This window comes from Ischnura elegans, chromosome 3 (genome assembly GCF_921293095.1).
Source record: "Ischnura elegans chromosome 3, ioIscEleg1.1, whole genome shotgun sequence".
Classification (NCBI taxonomy): Eukaryota; Metazoa; Arthropoda; class Insecta; order Odonata; family Coenagrionidae; genus Ischnura; species Ischnura elegans.
In genome coordinates this window covers 86,732,317-86,755,966 of record NC_060248.1, presented here as the reverse complement: position 1 = coordinate 86,755,966, position 23,650 = coordinate 86,732,317, and the positions used below count along the sequence as shown (strand labels likewise).

At 36.9% G+C, this 23,650-nt stretch overlaps 1 protein-coding gene across 1 annotated transcript; it reads right to left on the bottom strand.

Moving 5' to 3' along the window:
- Window positions 1–327: 327 nt before the first annotated feature.
- Window positions 328–21,793, bottom strand: LOC124156112 (BSD domain-containing protein 1-like). Its single transcript, XM_046530444.1, has 8 exons — window positions 21,708–21,793; window positions 21,434–21,479; window positions 21,205–21,321; window positions 20,742–20,897; window positions 16,129–16,323; window positions 15,196–15,352; window positions 5,724–6,101; window positions 328–1,091 (listed from the first exon to the last, which is right to left on the bottom strand). The coding sequence occupies exons 1-8, from the start codon at window positions 21,716–21,718 to the stop codon at window positions 967–969; spliced, it is 1,185 nt and encodes a 394-aa protein (XP_046386400.1). The 5' UTR covers window positions 21,719–21,793; the 3' UTR covers window positions 328–966.
- Between the last annotated feature and the right edge of the window lie 1,857 nt (window positions 21,794–23,650).

Genomic DNA, 23,650 nt, shown 5'->3' with positions numbered 1-23,650 from the left:
AAGACTGCTAGACATTTCGATTCAGTTGCCTTGTCTGACATTCTACATTTCGATTGCAGCTGTAAATATTCTACTAAGCTACTCCACTTAAAATTACAACAAACACATTTTAGGCCATATAATCGGTGTTGAGCTGGCAAAATTCTGTGAAATGAATTTGAAATAAAAGATTGTGAAATTCCAGGTTGGGGCAAAAATTCATGAATAACAATTCATGCATAATTCCAGAGACTAAATCCACACACAATTCCTGGTTTTCCCAGGCACCGGACACCCTGATCACAGTTTAAAAAATATGAAATAAATAAAATGAACTAAAGACACACATTAAAAATGTATTTCCCTTTTATTTTTCTTCATATGTATATCACACGAATGTTGATGTAACGATACATTCCATCATTATAATACAAGGATATCTGAAGCTCTTATAAAATTCAATCTATGAACATGATTTAAACAATTAACTGCACCTCATAAAATAACTTTAACTTGAACTTCACAAACACGTTTAATGAACACATCAACAGCCACCAATCCCATCAGTCCATTCTCTTGACAGGAAAGAAGAGTGTATTATACAATAAAACTTCTTAGTAATGTAAAAGATGTAAAAGTATGGTAAAAGAGCCATGGATACAACCAGAATAGACAGTGAGAGACTGCCAGGAGGCAAACTTAGATGTCTTCAGCTCAAGCAAGAAGAGGTAATGCAAAAACAATTATTATATACCTACAAATATGTATATGACACTATTTATACATAACTAAATCTTGAGACAATTTTCCTTGAGGTTACTGAATGACCAGCTAGAGTTTCCTCCTAGACAAACATTTCCAGAACTTCTTCAAAGTGAAGCAAAGAGACTTCAAACATTACTTTCAATTTGTATTTGAAAGATAACATTATAAATTGGTGAGGCTAGTACTTTGATCAATGTGTCTCCACACTAGCTTGAAATGCAATCAGCCAGTGGTTGGCGCTCCAACGCACTTCATTGGCAAGCCAATTTCATTGTTTGCTGAATCAGATAAGTTGCTGGGAACATCTTCCAGATCAAATTCCTTCTCCCAATCACCATCAGTGCTCTCTGTGGCATTAAAAATGAGAGTTGCTATTAGACAATTCTACATACAAACATTTACTATGTAAATCGGTACAATTACATGCACCTTGAGAATTCCATAGCGTTTATTGATGAGAGTAGTAGTTAGATAGAAAAAATCTGATCACAACCAAACATTGGATCAAGTATCAGTATATCATAAAGTATGACCTTAAAGGCAACAAACTTTAACTGACAAGTTTAGGTTCTATTTATTGGTTAAGTGATCATCAGGAGCCAAGAAATTATCACACGAATTAACATTGAATGCCTGCCAATTTAAATAAGAATTAAGATTAAATATGCAATCAAAATATAGCATAAGTACACAACTAAAGTATATATGTGATTAATATATAAATGATTCATCACTACAATAAATTTTAATAGCAACTACCAAAAGAATATAATACAGTTTTCTTCCTTCAACCTCCGAAAGTGCATGCATAAAACGAACTACAGCAACATAATTTCTATTGTGACTAATCAGGTACCTAATAGTTATGCTGCCTTATATTGTATCTTGTGAATACATATTTAAGTATTTATTCTGGCAGTGGACAAGAGTTTCATTGCTTTCCTCATAGAATGCTGTAGCCAGGACATTTATATTATCTTTAGCTGCATCTTGAGGGTCTTGAGAAAAAATTAATAAGGTGCGAAAATTTTAACAACCACCTTCACTGCTTATGGGAAGAACGCAGAGTAGTGGTACAATAATGCACATCCTACCATCCTAAGTACCAATAAGTGGCTTGATTGGAGGTTGAATAAAAATAACCAGAACATATTTCATTCGTTCACAAACCATTAGAGATCCATGTAAATTTATACACAAGTAATTATCAGATGACCTTAATTTAAGAATGTTTAAGTATTCCCAAGGATTCAGATAAATTAATTGTTTCCAAAATACTGCCATTAAATGAGATAGTATACGTAGATGATTCCATAAACATCAGCAAATTAGAAATTAACATAAAACCTTTAGGAAAATTCACAAAAAATTGCATATTTTTTAACAGAGGGAGTGCGATTTTCATACAACAAACAAAGTTAAATATTAACAGAGAAAATGGAGGGGGGAGGGTAGTGCTTCAACCAAAATGGAAGTCAGAGCCAGTGAGAAGGATAATTAGTAAAGGTGATCTCACCATCACTGAAACATTTTCATGCTAGCATTACTACAGAATTAATTCAAACCTCAAGTTTTGGCACAATAAATAATTATACAAACAATCACTGGATTATACTGAAACATTTAAACACAGGGCACTTATATATTTCCATGCATGAGCAACATTTTGAGGGCTTTGCAATTGTATATTTTTAAAATTTTGTGTTTTTTGTTTTTTTTCTTTGGTCTTAGTATATTATTGTGTAAAAATGGATTTTGAGGGCAATGTAAATGTAGATATGTAATGTATTTTTGCTGATTTGGTGCTAGGTATACGGGGACATGTATTGTGTAAAAATGGTTTTGTTGAGGGCTTTTTAAAAAATTTGTGGTACTAAGTATTTTGTTTTGCATTTTGGTTTATGTATATTATTGTGTAATAACTTTATGTTACCACCCGACTACATGGTCGACTTGTAACCAATTATTTAATAATAATAATAACAGCAAGAGAAAAATGCTTCTATGCTAGAAACCCCTTCTCCAACCTTCTCTCCGAGCTCCAGTTTATCTTCATGAACAATTCCATGAGTAGAAGATTTTGGCTCCTCCCTTTGTGTTTTTACCAATTTATATGAATTACATTGTGTCTACATGAATTGAGACTTTTTTTTTTTTTTCAAATTTCCCACTCAAGACATACACTGCTTTTTAATCTTGCTAATTGGCATACTGAATATAGTAACTATCAGTTTGTTTTTTTTCTGTTGAATTACTCATAAAATTGAAAAAGAGCTTAAAGTAATGCTAGTTATTTTAAAAACTGTATGCACAATGAACAATGTGATTATTTAAATTTGAAAAATCTGTAGTCCAATGGCCAGTGCCCTCCTCTTATCATTGAGACAAAAAAGGATGGGAGAGGATTACTCGAGTATTTTACGTACTGCCTCTCTTTTCATGGAAAAGGGACTTGGTTTATAGTTGATGATTTAAGAAGCAAGAAATAGTCAGTAGAAAAGCATAGGTGAAGAGGACTATCAGCAAAAAGAATCTACAATCAGCTGAGAATACAAGAATAGAAGTAAGGAAACAATTCATCAGATGCTACATATGGAGCATGTTTCTCTACGGAAGCAAGGCTTGGACATTGTCAGTTGCAGAGAAACCAAAAAGTGGAGGCATTAGAGAAGTGATACTATCAAAGAATGATGGAGATAAAATGGATCAACTGAGTAAGTCATGAGGAAGAGCTAAGAAGAGAAGGAGAAAAGAGAAGTTTTCTAAAAACCTTAAGGAGAAGAGAGGACCACTTAGTTGGCCACATAATGGGGCATGATAACTTGATGAAGACAATCATAGAAGGACATGCAGAAGGTAAGAAGGGATAGGGTCGGCCTCAGATGAGTAACAGAGGACAGGCTATAAAGGATTTAAAAGAGACACTATGAAAAGTTTAGAAGGTTAGCCAATAGAGGAGTGAAATGGAGACCAATCTTAGGACTGTTGACTTATGATGATGATGATTGGGTAAAGAAGTATGTCGATTAAGTTTGTGCTACCCTAACAGTGAGCGAGAAAATAAATTTCCTCTCAGGCTTTTTTATGGAAAAATTCCAACAACAGAAATTCAAACACCTCGCATCATGCTCCTCCAATAAAACATTCAATTCGAAAACAGAAAACACCCAACTTACCAACTTCAAGTGTACTTTGTGGCGGTTAATAGTTGGACAGTGCTTGAGTGCAAGGTAAGGTACTTGATATGAAGAGTAAAAGAGGAAAAATGTGGATCAGAGTGTTTAATAGAACATTTGATGATTTGAGGATGATCTCATATGCCACCATTCAAGTGACCTGCATGAGTTATACCGGAGGCAGGCAAGCTACCAGTTATTGAAATACAAAATTGCTCCAATTGCAGTTACTTTTAAACTTATTATAATGCACCAACCAAGATTACAGCCTTGGTTTGTGGGGATAGGAGCAAGTGACAGCAGGGACCAACCACAGCCTCTTCACTGGCATTCCCTAATACTCACTTCAGTGCACATGCACACATACACATCTAGACTCACTGCATAGGCTTAGCTTGCAGGAGAATAAGCTCAAAGAGACTATGTTTTCTCGCCATGTTCCACCTTGATTTCATTCTCTTTAAGCTCATTCTCCCATAAATTTAGCCTATGTGAGTGTTGATGTATGCAGAAGTGAGTATGTCTTAAAGTTTTGGTTGAGAGACATTGGTTTGTCCTTGCAGTCACCAGCTCCTTTCCCCACAAACCAAGGCAGTCATCTTGGTCTGTGTAAATGATGGGATTAAATGTTACAGCCACTGGAGCAATTTTGTATTATAACTCATCAAAGGCTGCAGAACTCATGCCCCTGATTTCTGCCAGCTATCAGTCTTCGACTTGTTCATTCGAAAGAGGGACAAAATGCAACGTATTTGAATTTCTCTGGTTATGAATTAGTCCCAAGAATACTTGTTGCATGTTGAGAAACTTTTTCCCCCAATTGTATGCACTACAATAGGGTAGTTTCCTTCATCAAAGTAAATGAAACGCATTGATTGCGATTCGTTACCCACCATTAGTGTATTCATATTATACAAATTATTTGGTTTTAGAAATACCGGTTTAGACGAATGGCAATGGTCAATCTTAACCTCATTTGAAAAAGGCCAGATTGGCGCCCATGCGATGCCACTCCACGTGACATCACAGGGACCTAGTTTCTATACGAGTAGATAGGAGTTTTACATTGTCTGAGATTACCAATGCATGCATGAGGCACCGAGCTCAGGGAAACATGTCTTAATAATCACCTATTAAAACTGGCTAAGGTCGGAAAGTTTTCTTCGTTTGTTAAGGTATTAATAATCCTTATTTAAGCCAAGGGCTACCAGCTAGCAGGGTACTCTGCTACCTGCTAGCATCCTGATTCATAGGCGGATCCAGGGGGGGGGCACGGGGGCACGTGCCCCCCCCAGACCCTCAAAAATATACAAGATTTTTAATACGGTCCCATTATCATTGCGTTCGTTTTGTATTACGAGATATCCTTGTGCCCCCCCCTGAACAAAATCCTGGATACGGCCTTGCTTGTGCCCCCCCCAGAAAGAAATCCTGGATCCGCCCCTGTCCTGATTCGTATCAGTGCTCAAAGCTTCGTCCCAAGGTCACCTCACTTGTGGCAGCGGGAACCAGAACGACGTCACACGGACTTTTCCCGGCATTCATACTTAGCCATCGCACATCGCGTTTTCGTGCGCTTGAAAATTTTCACTTTTCATTTAATCGCAAAAAATAGATATCATAATTTAAAAATCTAAAAGCGTGAAATACGTACTCCAGGGGTAATAATCTTTCGATTTAGGCTATAAAAAAATAATAGGAAACTACCCTATTGCTGTCCCCACATGGCAGAAGGCTTAAGATCTTGTGACCGCATCAAAACTGTAAAACCAAAAATATCTAGCAATATTATACGATGCTTACCTTTATCACCTGAGGAGGTGGAAGATGCAGGAAAGCTGCCATCACCCTGGCCCTCAATCAGCACCATGTCCCTCCTTTCCTTAATCCTCATCAGATTAAGGTTCTCGCCAACCTTGACTAATGTCTCCCCTTTGGAGTTTGAGCCCTTCTTGGAGGGGCTGCTCGCTTGGTAGTGGTTGGCGTCGAGGAGCAAGGAGCCGTCCTCCAAGCTTCCCTCGAGGCCAACCCCCTCCCTGGCTCGTCTGCTCTCTTCCGCTTCCCTCGCCTTCCTCTTCTCTGCTTCCTCCCTGCATTCCTTCTCGTACTCCGACAGCAACCTTGCTTGCTCCTCCTCCGATATTTCCACCCCAGCGGCAAAGCTTTCATTCTCTTGAAATGCTTCACGCAATATGCAAATGAAATGATTTGCTAAGCTAAGTACCATGAGGACAGCAGAAAGACAAGGCTACTTTTTTGAATGGGTATCCAAATAGTGGCAGTAAAACATCCATCAAACCATAGTCATGAATTGAAATTTACTTTGAATGAATCTCAAAAATTTTGCTAAGCAAGCAAAGTCATGGGCCAAGAGATCTCAGAGAGCACTTTTCTATAAAGGTACATGCAAGAGGTGTAAAGATAGATATATGTATAAGCTAAATATATTGTTTTCATTTTCAGAATTAGATACTTCATTCACTTAAAGAAAGCATAGGAGAGCTTGGAAAATCACTATCATGGTCATGTTATTTCATTATGCGGCTCATAAGATCTGAGGCTCCACTGGATATAGGCACATTTGGATTATTGTAATGTGCCAAAAGGGTTCCAGGTAACTATAGAATGTTAAAAAATGGGTTTCATAACAATCAAAAAAATGGAAATGCTACACAAAATAAGAGTGAAAATAAAGGGAAAAGATACAGCATGCATGGTAGTCTGTTGACAGTCAAATATTTTTGCAAGCAAAGACAGTAAGACAAAAGAGAAAGTAGCACATTCCAAAGGTCTTGAAAATATTTCTAATTAAATTTGAATCACATTATTCTTGTTTTCATTGCTCAAATTGATTGAATGGAATTCAAAAACAACTCAACAAAGTTCATAAATCCCTTCGATTCCTGTGATATGCCCTAGATAATGTCACTCAATGCGGACATAAAAATATTTCATCATCCATAGATGAACCAACAATGAGTTGAATGAAAGCTTTCAAGCCTATTTCAATAATCTTACATCCACACAAAACAGAACTGAATACCAGTGTACTTGGAAGTAGTGTAGCCAGGAATTTCGTTTAGAGGGTGTGCCCAGTGAGAAATGGGTGGTGGAATCCACGTGGAACCCACGTGGAAATGTAACGTGGATACCACGTGTTTTTGGTCGTGGAATCAACGTGGAACCCACGTGGAAATTTGGTGGAAAAATTAAAACAGCAGTAGGTGCTGTCCTAAAACCATTAAAACCTCAACCACTCTATATCTAAACCTTCTATATATGTGTCTACGATTTTTCATGTGCTCTCATGGCTGCCTTTCCACGAATTATATAAAAATAGAATGTGCGATACATTTTCACATAACTAGCGTGGTTTCAGGATGATAAATGACGCAATGTCACCAGAGAGTTAAGTTCCACAAATTAGAAATTCTGTTTAACATTTTATGATAATCACCACAAATCCACTTGAAATCAACGTGGATTCCACGTGGGTCCAACCACTCAATATCCACCACCACCAAATATCCACCACTCAACGTGGATTCCAAGTGGGTTCCACGTGGATTCCACCACCCATTTCTCACTGGGTGGGGGGGTCTAAAACCTGGGGGGGGAAATTTTAGAAAAACAGGGAACTAAGTAATGAGTTTTAAACTAATTTTAACACTTTTCATAATCAAAAAAACTTAATTTGTTAAAGAAATAATTTGTAAATTCATGATTTTTCAATATTTTGTTTTCTTTTATGAAGGAAAATAACTGTTTTTTTATATTTCAGGGGGGGTGAAAACCCCCACCCCCTAGCTATGCCACTGGTTCTTGTCACTAAAGTGTGTGCTTCTGGAGAATTTTGCTAGGCATTTACGCTCATACATTTCTTAAGTCATTAGATGAAAATTTTTAGCAAGGCATCAATATCATTTAGCATTGCCCTGTTCATGATATGAAAATGATAAAGACAAGGTGCACTCATACTTCATTTTCAAGGATGAAGGCTCATTAGAAAATAGATTTTAACTTTCAACACTTTTTTCCATCAAACATCTCAAATTTAGCCTCACTTTACTTCCTCTCTAATTTAAGGTAAATTCATTAACGCTCAGCATTTTTGCAAAGATCAAAAGATGTAAGGAAACAAGCTCTCGTCCTAATACAACTGTATAGTTCTAACCAGATTTTTTTCATATAAACTTGAAAACTTGATTCATTAGGCTGGACTGAGAAATAACATGAAGGGTAATCAAGTACTATGTCGAATGAATGCTTCAGAGCAGAGAAATGCAATTTTTTACGCTAGATTGCTTGTTTTTCTCCCATACATTTCCATTAAGGAAAACCCTCATTAATGTTTTTTTCTATTGTGTCCATCCTGAATTAACCATGGAAAATTTTAATGAATGCATAAGCTAAGATGGCTCAAGTAGGATATGTAAAATATGATACCATTTGGGGAACAACATGAAGAGAGCACATTTTTCTTTAACAATTATTAAAGATTGTGTTTATTACATTTAAAAGAGCAATCAATGTGCAAGTATGAATCCTGTATTTATGAAGGGAAGATATGGAGTATGCAACAAAGTACAGCAGACTCCTAATTATCCAGCTGCGGTTATCTGGATTGCGGATTATCAGTGAATGATTTTCACTCACGCTCAATTTTTTCCGCCATCTTTATTAAAAAAATCAGATGCAAAATCATCCGATTTATGGCATTAATGCTGGGATACACCAGGGTTATTATTTTTGTTAGAATCCCCTTTGTAAAACGGAAGTGATCTAGCGCTAGCTGCATTCACGGGAGCACCGTGTTCCTGTTTTCCAAGCCTCGCAGTGCGTGACTGTGCTCCTTGATCACAGATACACGTCCTGCAGCAGTTGCAACCCAGGCAACTTGTGTGAGACACGACTACGTGGCGTGGTGCCTGACAGTGTAGGTGCCGACGTCGATCAGTGGTTTTGAAGCATTCGTGCAAACTACTTTCCTGCATCTGTGATCACACATCCACGGATGTGTGGTTTTCAAAACCAGGCCTTACATGGAGCATTAATTATACGAGTACAACCATGTTATCGCCGCTGAAAAGATCGCGAACTGCCGAAAAAGAAATCTCATTGAGTCGGGAAAGCATTCTAAAATAACAGAATAACTGCATAAATAATATTATATTGTTTGATTAAAAGTAAGTCACATACGGGTGTATGCCGCGTGTCGTGATGGAGATAGCCCCGACGTTTCGCGACCGACTGCTGGTCACTTTTTCAAGGTAATGTTAGGATTGGGTTGTTGCTGCCTTTTTATATTTCAGGTGGGAGGGTTTGGCGGACGGTGTGGGGAGTTAGGACTGGAGGGGGAAGATAACGAAATGTTGCGGATGACTGGGTTCCAAGGAATTAAGTTCTAAGAAAGCCTTCCTCCCCTACGAGAAAGGAACGACGGATAAGATCGGTAACATCCTCCGGAAATTTGACATTAAAGCCATTTTTAAACCACACGCCCAAGAACGACACCTCCTCGGAAATGCCAAGGATAGGACGCCACTTCAAATCGAAGGAGTATACGAAATCCCCTGCCGATCGTGTGAGAATAAATACATCGGGGAAAACGGACGAACAGTCAAAACTCGGATAGAAGAACACAAGCGGGCCATTTGACTGGGTTACCCTTCAAAGTCAGCCGTAGCGGAGAACGAAGCCACCGGACATGCGATCGATTTCGAAAAATCAAGAGTCATCGCGAGGATTAAACATTTTAAAACCAGACTCATCCGCGAGGCCATAGAAATAAAGAAAAACAAGAACAACTACAATAGAGATACCGGATTAAGAATCAGCAATACTTGGAACCCAGTCATCCGCAACATTTCGTTATCTTCCCCCTCCAGTCCTAACTCCCCACACCCTCTGCCCAACCCTCCCACCTGAAATATAAAAAAGGGCAGCAACAACCCAATCCTAACATTATTCCCTTGAAAAAGTGACCAGCAGTCGGTCGCGAAACGTCGGGGCTATCTCCATCACGACACGCGGCATACACCCGTATGTGACTTACTTTTAATCATCATGAGCCGCAAAAGCTTCAATCAAGAAATTATATTGTTTGTTTTACGTAAATTATGAACATTACAAGACATTTAAGAGAAAGTTTGGATTATCAATGTTTCCCAATTATTCGTGCCGGCTCTCCCCATCCTTGGATAATTAGGAGTGTACTGTAGTGATAATGTAATACAATTGAGAAGGTTATTCAGACCTTTAATCCTATCCCTACGAATGATGAAAATATGCAGCAGGACGTTTCCTGACCCGGGAGACGAAAGTCGCAAATTTTCGTTGGAGATTTTTCTACGCAAGCGATCGAATACCGGAAATATATGTTTCCTTGCTCTCCCCCTTTTATAATGGTCACGAGTTCGCAAAGTCTTAGTTTCAGGACCCAGCAAAGCAGGACTTAGGCCGTACCCTCGAAATCCGGGAGCAGGTCTTATATTACCCCTCTTTGTGGTACGGGACCATGGTCATTCAATAGTTCATTCAGTCAGTTTTCAAAATAAATATAGTCCACAAATTTCCACAGGGGAGAATGACGCCTCGGTAGCTTAACTGGCTAAAGCACTCGGCCGGAAATCGAGGGATCCGGGTTCGAATCCCAGTCAAGGCGAATGATTTTTCCTTTGTGGATTTTTCGCACATTTTGTGCATTGCAGGTGACTCCGTAAAAGTTACCACAGTGGCTAGTCCCGGTACACTTAAATATTCAAAATAAATTTTTGTTCCTTTCTCAAAAAATATAAACTAAGAATTGAATTCTTTGTCTTTCGAGTAGCGTTTACAATTTATGAACGAAATTCTACGATAAATATTAACTCATTTCTCGATTTCAGTTTAAACATTAACATGGAAATTATTGCTGCATTAAATGCGTTAATATTGACGGTAGAGCTTCGTTCAAAATTTGTCAATTCTCAAAATAAAACGAGGAATTCAAGTCGAAGTCTGCAATTTACGTTCAAGCAACAATTACCCATATAGCTAATTAAAATAAATGAAGCATGATTGACCGCGAACCAATGCCGCTGCTAGGGTTCTACACCCCTAGAGGGAGACCAACTACCCTTGGAGTCCGAGATAATGGGGAGTCCCTGCAAGGAAGGGTTGAAAAAGGTTGGTTGAAGCTCAGTACAGCAGTCGTGCTAAGGCGAGAACTCCACCGTCTCGAAAGGGTTAAATACACAAAATATGTGCTGCAACCTTCGATTACTCTTCTGAGGTCACAGGAGACGACATTGGCATTTACAAAAGCTATGGTTATGTATTATGATACTTAAATATGCAGGATGTTAACTTATTCTTCTCTGAATTTTATATACCAATATTCTTTCCTGGAGCAAATGCTGGTGCTCCCATCTAGTGGCCCATTGTTATTCGAGATAAGGATAAGATGGATGAGTTGTAGAACACTCAAATGATCTGGGAATTCATGCTACGGTTCTCCCTATAGCAGTCCAATAAACCATCTCATTCATATCTAGTGTAAGGAAATTTGCTGAACTCTTATCTTGCTTGAAATCAATGGTGAGGGATTTTTCTTGCAGGATTTGAGGCGTAATTTTTCAAACAGACTACTATTATATTCCATGATTTATTCAAACAATCAGGTTGAAAATGACAGTTCCCTAGAAATTAACATGAAGAGTTGATACTTATAATGGATATTAACTGCAAAAATACCAATTAATAATCTCGGTTTTTTTCCAATGGTCTATAAATAATTGACATGTTAGAATTTTGTGTATTGAAAACATTCCTTTTGATATATTTCACTACTAGTATCACTTAATGTAATTTCTTAAAAGGAAAAAAATGCAAACAATAATTTTCTACTGTGCACTTGATATAGGTACTTACCATCATATTAGTTCCCTTGAGTTATTTCATAAGTATCATGGGAGATATATTTAAGGACAAAAAAACCAGATGATGAATTTAATTGTACAATCAGTGATGCTTTTCAGAAAGGGGAAATGGAATTACAATGTAGTAATAAGTCAGATATTTCACACAGTTCCGTGCACAATGATAGTTCATGGGTTTCCTGTGAACATTTGAGAGGCCACAAGAAAAGGAAAGAGCATCCGCTTTCGGCAGAAACCAACACAAGTATGCGTGCTTGGTGCAAGTGCGCAGGCATTGGTATTTTTTAAAACATCCACATCACACCACACTCAATTTAAAAAAATGCCTATGCATTTTTGATTCGCAAATGCAGCCTATTAACATACAGTGAGTTTGCTGGCACTGATTGATAATGGTTCAAAACATCAAACTTAAGCGCATGGATAACAATTTAACATCGGTTCTTCGTCATAATTTTAAAGCACAAATGCATTTCCATGAAAAGTGTGCAATATCAATTTCGACTGAATCATCATGCCAAGAAGCTGACTCTAAATTATTTTTCATTACTAATTTAAAATGGGATTTAGAGGGGGTAACATTAATTTTAGACAGATTTACATGAAATCAATGGAGCAAATGATGAAGGAGTACAGGAGTGTAGTACATAGTACAGGAGTGTGAAGGGATTGCATAGCGGGCAAGAGAATTGAGCAAAAAGCTACTTCCAACTAGGAGTTGAGAATGCTGATGAGCAAATATGAATTACCTAATTTAAGAGGAGCATATACCCAGTTCAGTGATTTCTTGACCATTATTCATGTGATAAGGAAGTAATACATCAAAGCACTTTGATTAAAAAAGATGCCTTTAAGCCTATCAATTTTTAAAATCAAAATTCACATGAAATTTCAATTAAAAACCCATCATTTACAGCATAAAATTTAAAAATTAGATTTTTCAAAGTAAACTAAATTCTCCTCCAGACATCAACTCATACAGTAGAATTCTTTCTTTTTGAGAGGCTCGGTACTCATTTTCTCATATGAATATCCACCCATTTGGATAAAAAAGGGTAGAGCTCATTCCACATAAGCCAAGGGTCTGTGAATTTCACGTGTTCAGGGTTTGGGGGACAGTATCTTTCCCTGTGCCTTTTGCATTTCAAGGATTTGTGTAGGGATTTTTAAAGGCTTCATCCAGGATTTGAACATGAGACCATTTGATCAGCGGCTAAGATCACTATCCACTAAGCTACCAAGCTCCCCAAAAGCCAAACTTAACTGATTAAATTGTGAAACGTGCACAAAAAATAGAGAGGCACTCTCTCCTAGGAAGTACACGACTTCTGAAACATTACGTCACAATAAACTGAAGAACAGGCTTTCTACCTTAGTGCATGCAAAGAAGATAAGATACTCAATAATAAAAACAAACAGAACATAAGCTCTACCTGTCACTAAAAAGGTAATTGTAGCTGTATCTGTAGCCTACATAAAAATTATCATAATCAATGCACAAGGCGATACACATTCACTACAGCATAAAAAATATTTAGAGCTCTTAAAAAAATTTAAGTAATGGTACAAACTACCACAATAAGGGAAGATTAAGGTCTTTTCAATTCTTTAATGAGGCTTACTAATTTTCATAGAGCCTGGCTGGTATGGAGTATGTACCACTATACATCAGAGAGTTATTGAAGAAACTTATTTCATATCTTTGAAAAATTAATAGCGATGAAACTGCAAGCATTGAATTGTAATGTTAAAATCTGGAATTAACTCAGATTTTCCATAGAAACTATAGCAGTTAATTTATTTTATTCCCATTCAGGTAGGATACTTCATCTCAAGAATGACAGGAAATTTAACCAATGAGATGTTGATAGATACAAATTACCACCTTTAACACAAGCCCAACAAGAATTCACATCATGAATCATCTGCAAAACGGTTTGATTTGGTTAGTTTTCGGGGTCACAATGGAAGTAAGATAACGTGCAATCACAAAATAGCGCCATCCAGCGGTTGTGATAAAAATATGAAAACAAAGAAGGAATTATGTGCTTAGCAGGCATAGATAACTGGCAACATAATTCATTAACCATGCAACACCTTGAAAAAGAAAAGTATACAAGATAAAGAAAGTTGAAAGAAATAGCAAGGATACATTCAACCATTACATTGATTTTATTAATAAGAGAAATTGAGAAAAAAGTTCACATAAATTTCCAATACGTCATCACTTTTGGAAGGAAAAAACCCTACATTTTCCAGAATACAAAAACACAATCCTACAAAACCCAAGAAAATACAGATCAAAGGAAAAATGGAACAGAAATAAAATGAACAGAGAAACACGCCTAATTATAGGAAAAGTACCCTTTTTACTAGTCAGCAAGGCATGCGCAACTGAAAAGAGCACAGGGAAAATTTTTCAAGACCACATGCTATTTCAAAATTCATTTTAGGACCAATTAAAAACAAAATCACTGAGACACTTTCCAATAAATAATAAAAACTTTTGCTATTGCTAAGCCAAATATGATATTGAAAAGAGACACAAGCTGATTGCATTCACAGTTAGAATAAACAGGCTCTAAGCTTCTATGGTTAAAACAATCTGTTTAACAGATTCTAAAGCAAATAACTGCATATAACTCGATCTAAAGCAAATGAATTTATGCAAATAATTAATCAATATAGGTAGGTCTACTACAATATATGGTTTCTTAGAAACATGCTACTTTACATAGTACCATGAAAAAAACCTAAAGGTAGTGGTAAATATTTCAGGAAAAAAATAAAAAAGCTATACTGCCAATATCAAATCCTTCTAATATTTCACTTTCACTTTCATTTATTTTATTGATTACAAAGCATTAAATGCCACTATGATTTACATATATTTATCATCATACAATGAATTACTCTTGACTAAGTATGAAATATCAGTTGCCCATTTAATTAGTGATAAATCTAGCAATTATCATTAGAATACCATAACCATTTCAAATGATTGAGAACACGTGATTTCAAATTTGCGAAACATATCATAATTCACTTCATAGATCCAAATCCTACTCCTGGCTTAAATATCATCAACTTAGACATAAGAATTTACAAAATGAGGATAAGAAAGCTACCTTGTTTTATAAAATCTTTCAAAACTATGCTTTCAGTCTTGTATCCGGGTGATTCCTCAAAAACAATAGCAGGCAGGTGACAAGGCATAGGTTGGACTCCCCCGGAAAAACATTCTGCTTTTTCTGGGGAGCATAACAGGTTTTACAAAGCAAAACCATTCATTCCCGATGCTTGACACAAGGTGAGAAGAATTTAGGGTGTTTCTTCAGGAACAGATGAGCACTCACCATGATCCCAATTTTCAGGCTCCACTTTGGCAGCTTCACTCTCTTTCATCTTTGCTCTCTCTAGTTCCCTCTTCCTCTTTGCCTCTTTCCTTGCTTCTTCATCTTCTAACAAGGCCTTGCGGAATAAATATCGATGCCAAAATAAACAGTGGGAAACCTGATAGAGAAGGTAATGAAAAAATTAATACAACATAACAAATATATATCCTACAATCAATCCTAAAACTGCCGAGTTGAAATATGATGATAAACGTAAAAACATGAAAATAGGAAACAATCCATGAATGTTAGGGGTGTGAAAAAATTTGAAATCCAAGACGAGTCGAAGTGGAAAAAATTGACTACATATTTGAATACATTTTCAAAACCTGAGTCAAAAAGCAAAATCTAGCAGAATTAGAGAACAATATTATATATTAAACAAGTACGGCATATAAATATTAAGGTGATCTTTTACATGTGCAATAGGATATTTATTTAATGCAATCACCAAGGACTAACAACCCATTCATGACTGCATGCTTCATAACTGAGTAATTGCTTCCCAAATGCAGACTACATAGACTTAATATCTCCTTTTTAGTATTTTTCAACTTAGCTCATTATCCTCACCCACGAGAAACGCTTAAAATTAATTACACAAGTGAGATTTCCATCACTTCCTACCTATGTCCTTTAAAAAATGCTGGAAATAAAAATTAACAACATGAGAACAGTCAAAACCCTTAAATTTCATGCAGTAATGGTTATTCTACAGTTGACCTGAGACACAAAGGAATAAAAAGACAGTAAAAGAAAACATTAAAAATTAGAGGGCATACACTTCATGAATTCATACAAATATTATCTGTCAAAGTGTAGGTAAATGAATGTTCTTCAAGTTACGCTGTGGAAAATTTAAAAAGAATAACACTTAAGTCAGTGACTATTCACCTCATTAGGTACCAAGTTGTTGTATTGTTCATGAAGCCGTGGACATGCAGCCATGAGAGCAGACAGTTTCTCTGGGGCCATAATGCCTTCACCATCACCCTCTCCAACAACACCAAGCCATGCTTCATACTCCCTAGCTTCTACTGGGTCCACAAGAAAGGTTGCTGGATCAGCAGTCAGGGTAAATAGGCGGGCCTGAGGGACAAAGAATTGATGAGTCACAGCAACAAACCCATTAACCTCCATTTAATAATCAATTGACAATAACTCTTCACTTTCTTTGCCTGTATTCTTCATTCTTAGAAAATGAGCTCGATTTGAGTTTTCCCCGTGTTGTATCTACGCACAAGTGTTGTTTCATTTGTGGATATACCACTACAAATTATCTCCATCCTGTTCCCGTAGAAGCTAGATTGCAGGTGAGAGGAGGTTGATCATTCCTTTCTACTCCAGCTTTACCCAACATTTTACATAAGACATAGATTTAAATGAAGTACTTAAGAGATGAATTTTATTCAAGACCAAGACAAAACCAAATGTAAGTAGACATTTTTACTCAAATATCTGTAGTGGAGGAGAGAAACTATTTTGAGTAGATACAACTACACCAAAATGGATGGATAGCTTTATGCATTGGCACTATGCTCACATAAATAGATTAAAGCAAAACAATACATTCAGCCACTAATGTATAGGAAAATTCACGATTACTTATAAGTTTTTCGAAGCATAAGGACTGAAGCCGCAACTGTAAACACAGGGCAACTGAGGGAACTTACTTTATATTTATGTACCATCAAACCAGCAAAAGTACAGAGAGAATGAGAGTTTTATCTGGCAACTACTTTTCCCAAATTTCTTCCTTTAGTGTTAGTTTCAGTAAGGAAATATCTCTACCTTTTCAGGTTATTTTTCATGACCAACTCACTTCTGCCAAAAAACATCACCTTCATCTAACAATAAGTGAAAATACCATTTGCACTTACATCTACAAACTTAAAATCAGATTTTTTTCTACTAAAGTTCCATACTTTCACAAAATGAAATTTATTCTTTGAAAGAGAGAATACATTTCATTTTGAGTATATGTAGCATCTTAAGAGATATTTTTAGTTATGAATGAGTAGAGATCAATTATTTATAATAACAATGCTGTTGGACATCAAAGTCAAATTGAGGAGTAGGGTTTTGTCCATTTCAATTAGGTCCTTCTATTTTTCCGTATTCCATTGAGTAAATGCAGATTTCTATACACTGAATAATGATGGCATGAGGTGATAGGAGTAACATTTCGAAAACACACACTAATTCATAGGAGGCAGGTGGAAGTAGGCAGAAGGGCTGCTAAAGCACAGGTGATGCCAGTGAGAGTGTATAATTGCACAGAAGTTCCTGCGCAACTGAAGGACTACAAAAAGCAAGTCACCTCACACACAGTAGCTGTTGCGTATTATTTCTCATAGTTTTCGTTCTTCAGTTATTATCGTCTGCTGTAGGCTTCCCCGTGTTCCCGAGGAGGGCGCTGATAGTCTCCTGGCGTTTTCCTTTGCGGAGAAGCAATGCAGTTCAGTCGTCAGTTGTAGTCGACGAGCAGTTGACGAATAAGTGGCCCGAGAGGCAGTCTCGCCTTTCTCCCTCCCCAGCGTAGCTGAGTGTTCCGCCGGACTGCATGCTGCCCGCTTATCCCTGCACGTTGCTGTTCGCATATCTCCTGCATGTTGCTTGCCCTCTCCTGCATGCTGCTCGCCGGATCAACGCATTCTCACCGCTGCTCCGACTCTCCGTGACCTGTATTTCCAGGCTTCTCTATTATGTATTTTTTGTGTTAATTGTTCATTATTTGTTTAATTGCTTAACCGAATTAAATGTGGGAATTGTCTCTCTTCCGCTTTATACAGTCCACTTGATTATTCTTTTACCCCACAGTAGCCATGGCAACCAACAATGCTTCTCGGCCTTATGCATTTATTTCCCCTACTTTGGGTGCAGGGTAGCCTCTCTAGCCCCTCTTGCCCCACTAATAACTGAATTACAGCAGGTGTGTCCTTCATTTGCAGATGGGACTCGATTGCTGATTTATGAACATCTGAGCCTCTCACAGGAGCATTGAGCAACAAGTTTCAGCATGACTACACTAAATTTTATGATTAAAAACTTAAGTAAAATTCCTGAATATTAAAAATTATGAAGAAGTTAGAAAATTCATTGCAAAAGCCTTTATAGGATTAGTCAACACATCAATCTACAAACAAGGCTATCAACTTGAACTTCTTTCTCATCCATAGCTCTGAACTGCCACTCCCAAGTGAAAAAAATAACACTACCTCTTAGGACTACATAAAAATGAAATGGAGAGATCAATAGTGACATCTCCAACAACTAGATTTCACAAAGAGGAGACCAAGCTATCCTAATATACACTTTAACATACACTCACATTACAAAGATCCCAAAAGTAAGCATACAGAATTGATAATTTTGCTGCTGAGACACCAAACAAAAATCCAAGGTTTACAGGAAAAAATGGCCAAAACATATACATCAGGGGTACCAAAGCAATGGCAAACTACTTTTAAGGAGATATTAACATTAATGTAAGTAACATTAAATTATACGATAGATATCAATCTAATATCCAAGTGAGCATCTATATTTTTGTGGTACATATTACAATAAACCATTAAAAGTGGATTTTAAATCACCTCCGCAATCGCATCATTATGATGGCTATTTTTCTCCAACTTGGCGGTAGAGCTCAGGCCAGGGTGTTAGGAAGTGATCAGGTCATCTCTTTTGTTCCACATACACATAATGAAGTGATTTTGAAGTAAATTTCAACTTGGCCAAAGGACACTTGAGTTTTGTTTTCCATGGCCTCCATGATCACCCGATCTGATGTCGTGTGATTTCTTCGGGGTTCATCAAGGATTATACGTACGTATGTGGCTCCACTACCAGCTGATTTTCCCGAATTAAGAAACAGGATTGAAGCAGCCATTGCAACAATTACTAGAGAGACACCTATCAACATTTAGGAAGAACTCAAATACTGTCTTGATGTGTGCCATTTGACAAATTGCTTACACAGAACACTAGTAGGCTTTCACGTAAAACTGTTTGAGTTGTTCTTTTATTTGACGAATCATTTGCAGCCATAAGTTTAGTTCGATAAATTTTATACAGACCTAAACCCCCACTGTTAATTGTGAAACGCCCAGTAGAGTAGATGATATGTTGCCATCACAATGATGCCAACATGGACGATGTGTGAAAAAACAATGGTTATTATTACCAATATAGTTCAAGAGTAATAAAAATAAGTAATAAATAACTTCTTCAGGGAATCAAATTTCCTGCAACATCATCGGTAGTAACAATTCACAAATGAAAAACATTCTAGTCATGTTCCAAGTAAGGGTAAATAGTTTAGAAATAATGTCATTGATCCACAAATCTTTGGACAATACACACGGCTATTACATATATTACTCCTTAGGTTTACATATATTACTACTAGAAAAAGTTTTGCATGCTGACTGCAGCATTTACCCAAAACGTTTACTGCTATCTGGATATCTTGCACTTGGGCACTTTCCCTCAACATTAGGATCACTAGGGGCTTAACTCTACCAGACCAGAGGGTGCCTCTGGCATGGGTTCTCTTCTGCACTGGATGGCAGCTAAAATTGTGAACTACCGCAGTCCAAGGGATAAGCCTATGGAGCAGCTCAGGTTAAGTGTATGGAGAGCTCTGAGGGAGTACTTTCATTCTCCTGAATGAGAAGCTTGGTTTGTATGATGAGGAACGGGAAGTGATTTTTCATCATCCACCATATTTTATTCGCCTTTGAGCACTGAACCGCATGTGAGGGTTCATCCCAATGAGAAAAATGGCTAACCACGCTCCCTGAGCACACATATTCAGCCAATGTGCTCAGGAGCTGCTCCATTGGTTGAATGCACCCAATGTAATAAGAACTAGAGGTTCTTCTGCAAGTACCTTACACCACAGAAACTGCTAGCTTGAGTTTAAATACGAAATATTGATCCATAATTTTTCCAACAGAATGCAAAAGCCATGGGAAAATATTTTAATAAACTCATCAAGATCATAAAAGAGGCAATTCTGGAAATAGAGCGAGAGATATTAAAACAAAGAAAGGTCATAGAATTCCGGATGTCCACCCAAGTTTCTTGTCTCTTAGTGCCTCTGATGTCATGTCAAACATGAACTGGCAGACAATTAATACCGCAATCTATTTGCTAGGGGATAATTGAAATGCCAAAGAAAATCCAACATAATCAGGCAGCAACATGTATAAGTATTACAAAAAATACTTCATTTCCGATTTTTGTCATCAACAGGGAAAGGCAGACTTATCAAAGAGGTACACCTTCAATGATTTGTGGTAAAATAAATACAATAGGCGTGAATTACTGAGGATTCAATGAACAGAAAACGAATCAAGTACAAATTTTTATCCGAGTATTGCCGTTGACAATAAAATAGGCAAATTTGACAATGAGAATCAAAATTTCAAGCAAATTAATTGATAACACCTACCTATCCAACTCGAAACTAATTTTTCTAATGATGACAAAATTGTACCAACCTGTACTCGGTCTATAACAATAGGTTCCGATCCTTGAATAACCATTGCTTCTTCATCCTCATCTTCAGGAACAGGGTTGAGCACATTGGAAACTTGGCCAAGGAAAGATGAAATGCTTCTTTTAACTGTACTAGCTGTGGAATCGGAGTCCTCTAACTGAAATCAAGAATTCAACTTTCGTGATAAAGGCAGTTCAAAGGTTCGGTGAGTTCACGAAACCGATGCCCTTTTCAAATATACGGTTTTCAATTTGTCTCAAAATTGTGGTTTAATGCAACTTGAAAAATTATTACGATCATAAATCAACCAGAAATGGACTTCCTTAGTAATGATACAGAATAAACCTTTTCAGAAAATATTATAATCATTCTCCCAAAAGGAAGAAGCAAAGAAAAAATTCGGCCAGAATTTTTCTGTTGGCATTCCTTGATAAGCACTCTATAACTTAAGCTCTGGCACTCACATTGAGTTTGTCTTTTATGACCGATGCTGTCGATGAAACAACATTGCTAGCTTCAATAGAAACAGCACTTGATATTTCGTCCAGGTCTCTTCGGACGAACTCTAGCACTTCAGCAGACTGAAAATGAAAATTGAGACGAGTGAGTGCGATCCACATTCACCAGCTGAGATAACAACATAAGACATGCTACCTTATTCCAACATAATTATAGCCCACACGTTAACATTACCTTATTTTTCGCAGCTGTGTACCAGGAGCCCCACCAGCCACCTCCACTGCAAAGATTATAACGAAATTTAGCAAAACAATAATTTCAATACGGAGATAGAAACGGAGACGAATAAAACGAGCCATGAACATAATGTTAAGTAGCTACGAGCAAATAATCTATCTTATATCTTAAAGACAGCATGACAAGCGTCGATTATATACTTATAACATTATATTACGGTAGAAAATACTTAATATAAATATGTAAGGTGCGCTTCTCCGTCAATATTTACCTTTCTGCCATGACGTAAAATCCTTGTTATTGTAAACAGTTGCTGCCCGACCTTCCATTAGCTTTTCTCGACAAGTTGGGTTTCGCAACTTGGTTGCGAGAGAGCGCTAGTTTACCCTCAAGTGGCGGGATATATAATTGACACAATTGGAGCAGTCGGCCGAGGTATGTGGATTCTTTTATGAATTTTTGAAGAAATCCAGGGATTAAATTCTTCATAAATTTATGAGAATATCTAAAATATATAACTCAATTTTAAAATGAAGAAATATTTACGGCTTTATCGGAAAATAGTTAATAATTCATTTCGTTATTTCTATAGGTGAAATATCTTACTTAGATTTATTTATTTGTAATCATTGCAAAATCAGAGAAAATTTTGAAATATTTTCAGATGGATCAGCCAATTTTCCGTTTTTCTATTAAAAATTCGTCTATTGTAAGCCTAATAAATAAATTTATTCTTTATGACTTAGCAATAAGTCAGTTGTGGGAAATTCTTGACTAGTCGACAAGCATTCCTGGAAATGGCCATAGCCGTTAATAGGGTGACCAAAAGTATCATTGCTTTAATCCGTGACACATAATGTGTGTGCACATCCCAGAATACATCATTTGGAAGTATTTGTCTCAAAAGCCAAAGGAATTTCTTCTTCTCACTCTATTAAATTCCCATCGGAATTCCTTGCTTCTTAAAATTTTGATATGATCACCATAGCCATGAATATATAGAGTTGTATGTTGATTTCACAACTAGTTGGTATAACACTAAACCTGAAAATTATTTATTAGAGTTTTATGGTGCCAGTATTTTTCTATATTATAGCATGCATTATTTTCAATAATTACTGATCAAAATTTTCCAGTTTACCCCCTCCTTCCCATCTTTGGATGGAAATTCTGTTATTTGACCAAATGTAGTATGAATTAGCTATGGTTTTCCAGTTACCTATTTTACCTTTGAATTGTACTCTGCTGTCTTTTGACTGAATTCCCCATTAACAATTCAAACGTACCTGAGCATGCTTGGGAACAACAGTTCCAGGCCCAGCAGTAATAGCTCCTCTCAAAGTTACACTCAGCTCTCAATGGCTTTTGGAAAAGAAAGCAGCAATTCAATGGCAGCCTATCCCGCCAAGACATCCATGGTCCATGATACCTATATATAACAACCATGGATGGGTCAAATTGCAAAAATAGATAACTGCATGCCTAAAACCAATTTTTTTAAATGATGGCTTCAAAATTTCTAAGGTGTTTCATTATTTTTATAAAAATGAAATTAAAATTAATACTGCAGTTTTAATAATTGGAAAATACTACACTACATACCTATTTTGGCGTAGCTAGGAATTTTGTTCGGGGGAGAAGGGAGTCCTGGGAAATTTTTTTGGAAAATATGGTATGTACTAAGTAGAGGGTTTTAAACTAATTTTAACAGTTTCATAACCGAAAAAACTTCATTTTTCATAGAAATCATTTATGAATTCACGGTTGTTCAATACATATTTTGTTTTCTTTTATGATGGAGCAAAGTCATTGTGTTTTTATATTTAGAAGGAGGGGGGGGGGTCCAGACACCCCAAACTCCACCTTGCTATGCCACTGCATACCTTTACTATAAACAACATCATCGAAGATCAACAGTCCTAAGATTGGCTTGATGCAGCTCTCGATTATCCTGTTAGCTAACATTTTCATACCATCATTCCCTCTTATTGTCATCCATTATCTCTTGATCCATACATATATGAACAGATCTTCTTTTGTCATTCTTCCTATCCAAATTGCATCAATAACATTTTTCAAGTCCTGGTCCAAACTTGTTTACTGTGTAACTATTACAAGATCTCCCAAAATTTGCTCAGACAACACTCCTCAGTTAATATGCAGAGTCTCAACTCAAATTGAGTCACTAAGTTCGAATATTTCCGCAATCACCAC